The sequence below is a fragment of the Polyodon spathula genome, chromosome 4 (genome assembly GCF_017654505.1).
Source record: "Polyodon spathula isolate WHYD16114869_AA chromosome 4, ASM1765450v1, whole genome shotgun sequence".
Lineage (NCBI taxonomy): Eukaryota > Metazoa > Chordata > Actinopteri > Acipenseriformes > Polyodontidae > Polyodon > Polyodon spathula.
Window position 1 is genome coordinate 94,465,490 of NC_054537.1, and position 2,500 is coordinate 94,467,989.

Sequence of the window (2,500 nt, forward strand, 5' to 3'; positions counted from 1 at the left end):
AGCAACACAGCTTAATGAATCAGAGTGATACAGTCTAACAATCCCACGAGCGTTAGAGCACAGCACAGGCAAGCAGCAACACAGCTTAATGAATCAGTGATACAGTCTAACAATCCCATGAGCGTTAGAGCACAGCACAGGCAAGCAGCAACACAGCTTAATGAATCAGAGTGATACAGTCTAACAATCCCACAAGCGTTACAGCACAGCACAGGCAAGCAGCAACACAACTTAATGAATCAGTGATACAGTCTAACAATCCCACAAGCGTTACAGCACAGCACAGGCAAGCAGCAACACAACTTAATGAATCAGAGGGATACAGTCTAACAATCCCACGAGCGTTAGAGCACAGCACAGGCAAGCAGCAACACAACTTAATGAATCAGAGGGATACAGTCTGACAATCCTATGAGTGTTAGAGCACAGCACAGGCAAGCAGCAACACCCCAGATTTACATATATGATTTACCTGAGGTATGAGGTGTAGTATGGCATCCCCAGTAAGGGAGCCCACAGCCAGGCTGATGCAGAACTGGATCATGTACTGATAAAGGCTGCTGCAGGAGGTACAAACCAGGACGACAATCCCAAACACAGCACTGAGACAGATTATCAGTGTCGCTAGCGATCCATATATGTACCCTGAAACAGAAAGACAGAAATAATATGATACTGGGCTAGGCTGAGGATACATTTAAGAATGTGATACTGGGCTAGGAGGAGGATACATTTAAGAATATGATTCTTTCTGTACAGTTTCTTTATTCTTTTTTTTTTTTTTTTAATAATGAATTATTTACTATGTGCATATAATACAAATTAAACCAATTTTACCAATGCCTTTGCTTTTATGAGTAATTCAAACTTTTTAATAGAGCATGTTTTTTTTCTTTTACTTTTTAATTTCATTGCAAGGAATTCCTTGGACTCTTTGAACTCTGCCAGTAGATGTTGAGCTACTTACTTTCTGCTGTGCTCAGTGAGTCTGTGCTATCAGTGTTGCTATGAGTATAGGTACATGCTTGGCTCAGCACTTGCTGGATGAGTGCTGGACTAAGCTGAGTGAACTGTGTCCGCGAGACTCCGGTACTGTTATCGAGGTGATATATCTCAAGAATATCCTTGGCAGTGAAACACGTCTGAAAGCAAACACATGGAAATGATTACTGCAAATAGAAGCACATTCTCAGAGGCTGGAGATGGTCACTCCAGGGGTCATCAGATAACAGGCTTATAAAACCACAAGCTGGCTTGGCATGTATATTTATTAACAAATGACAATTCCCTGGAAAGCACAGTTAATCCCCCACAGTGCTGCTTGGTTTGAAAGCTGATAGTTTTGTGTTGTTTGTTTTCAATGTTGCAGTAATTCATTTCTTGATGATGATATGCTGGGGGTATGGAATCTGTGTCCTGAGATTTCTTACAGTAAGGAAGCCAGGGCATGCAGAAAGTCAGGGGCAGGTGGTTATTAAATCAAGCACACACAGATACAACATCAAATGATAATAATACATGTAGAAATGGTAAGATGTTTAAAGAAATGTACCAAAACACACATTCAGCGTAGCAAAACATTATTCATTTGGTATTTAAAGGGAGGTTTCTTTAACCAATGCTGCAGACCTGAAACTTAATTTGTGATTGGGGCCGTGCTTGTTATCTTTTTCACAGCTGATGATTTACCAGAAGCATACCTCTGAAATCACATGAGTTACATGACTCACTGTATTAGAGAAGGTCAGGCTTAGCTCACGTGACTGACTGTATCAGAGAAGGTCGGGCTTAGCTCACGTGACTGACTGTATCAGAGAAGGTCGGGCTTAGCTCACGTGACTGACTGTATCAGAGAAGGTCGGGCTTAGCTCACGTGACTGACTGTATCAGAGAAGGTCGGGCTTAGCTCACGTGACTGACTGTATCAGAGAAGGTCGGGCTTAGCTCACGTGACTGACTGTATCAGAGAAGGTCGGGCTTAGCTCACGTGACTGACTGTATCAGAGAAGGTCGGGCTTAGCTCACGTGACTGACTGTATCAGAGAAGGTTGGGCTTAGCTCACGTGACTGACTCTATTAGAGAAGGTCAGGCTTAGCCCCCTACATGTCCACTTCTAGTCCTTTTGTTGTAAACTGCAAAATGGATGAATTAAAGGTGGCATCAGCCACGTCACCTTGTAACTCTAAACAAAAACAGTTAATTCCATGCCTTCCCTTGAAAAAAAGTGCATTGTGGATAAAAACTTAGCAAACCATAGCAAAAAAATAAATAAAAAGTAGCGCAGTCAAACATATTGTACCCCTATTGTAAAACGCTGCACAGACCAGGAAATGCAGAAAATAGACATGCTAAACTGCAAAAGGACCCTGCACAGGGACTTTAGACAGTATATACTTATATAGTATGCTGAAGGTCTGATAAGTGATTTAAACCAGTGACTCTGCACTGTCAGCAGTGTTGTATAAATGATGTTATCTACAGAGATCCAGCAAAATGCAG

The 2,500-nt window shown here is 41.9% G+C and overlaps 1 protein-coding gene across 1 annotated transcript in view; it reads right to left on the bottom strand.

Annotated features, from left to right (window-relative positions):
- slc39a4 (solute carrier family 39 member 4) overlaps positions 1 to 2,500 on the bottom strand; it is a 21,761-nt gene that overhangs the window by 9,438 nt on the left and 9,823 nt on the right. The window contains exons 5-6 of the mRNA XM_041249162.1: positions 968 to 1,142; positions 473 to 645 (exon numbers count right to left, since the gene is read on the bottom strand). Of these exons, the coding sequence (XP_041105096.1) occupies positions 473 to 645; positions 968 to 1,142 (348 nt within the window). The remainder of the gene's footprint in view (positions 1 to 472; positions 646 to 967; positions 1,143 to 2,500) is intronic.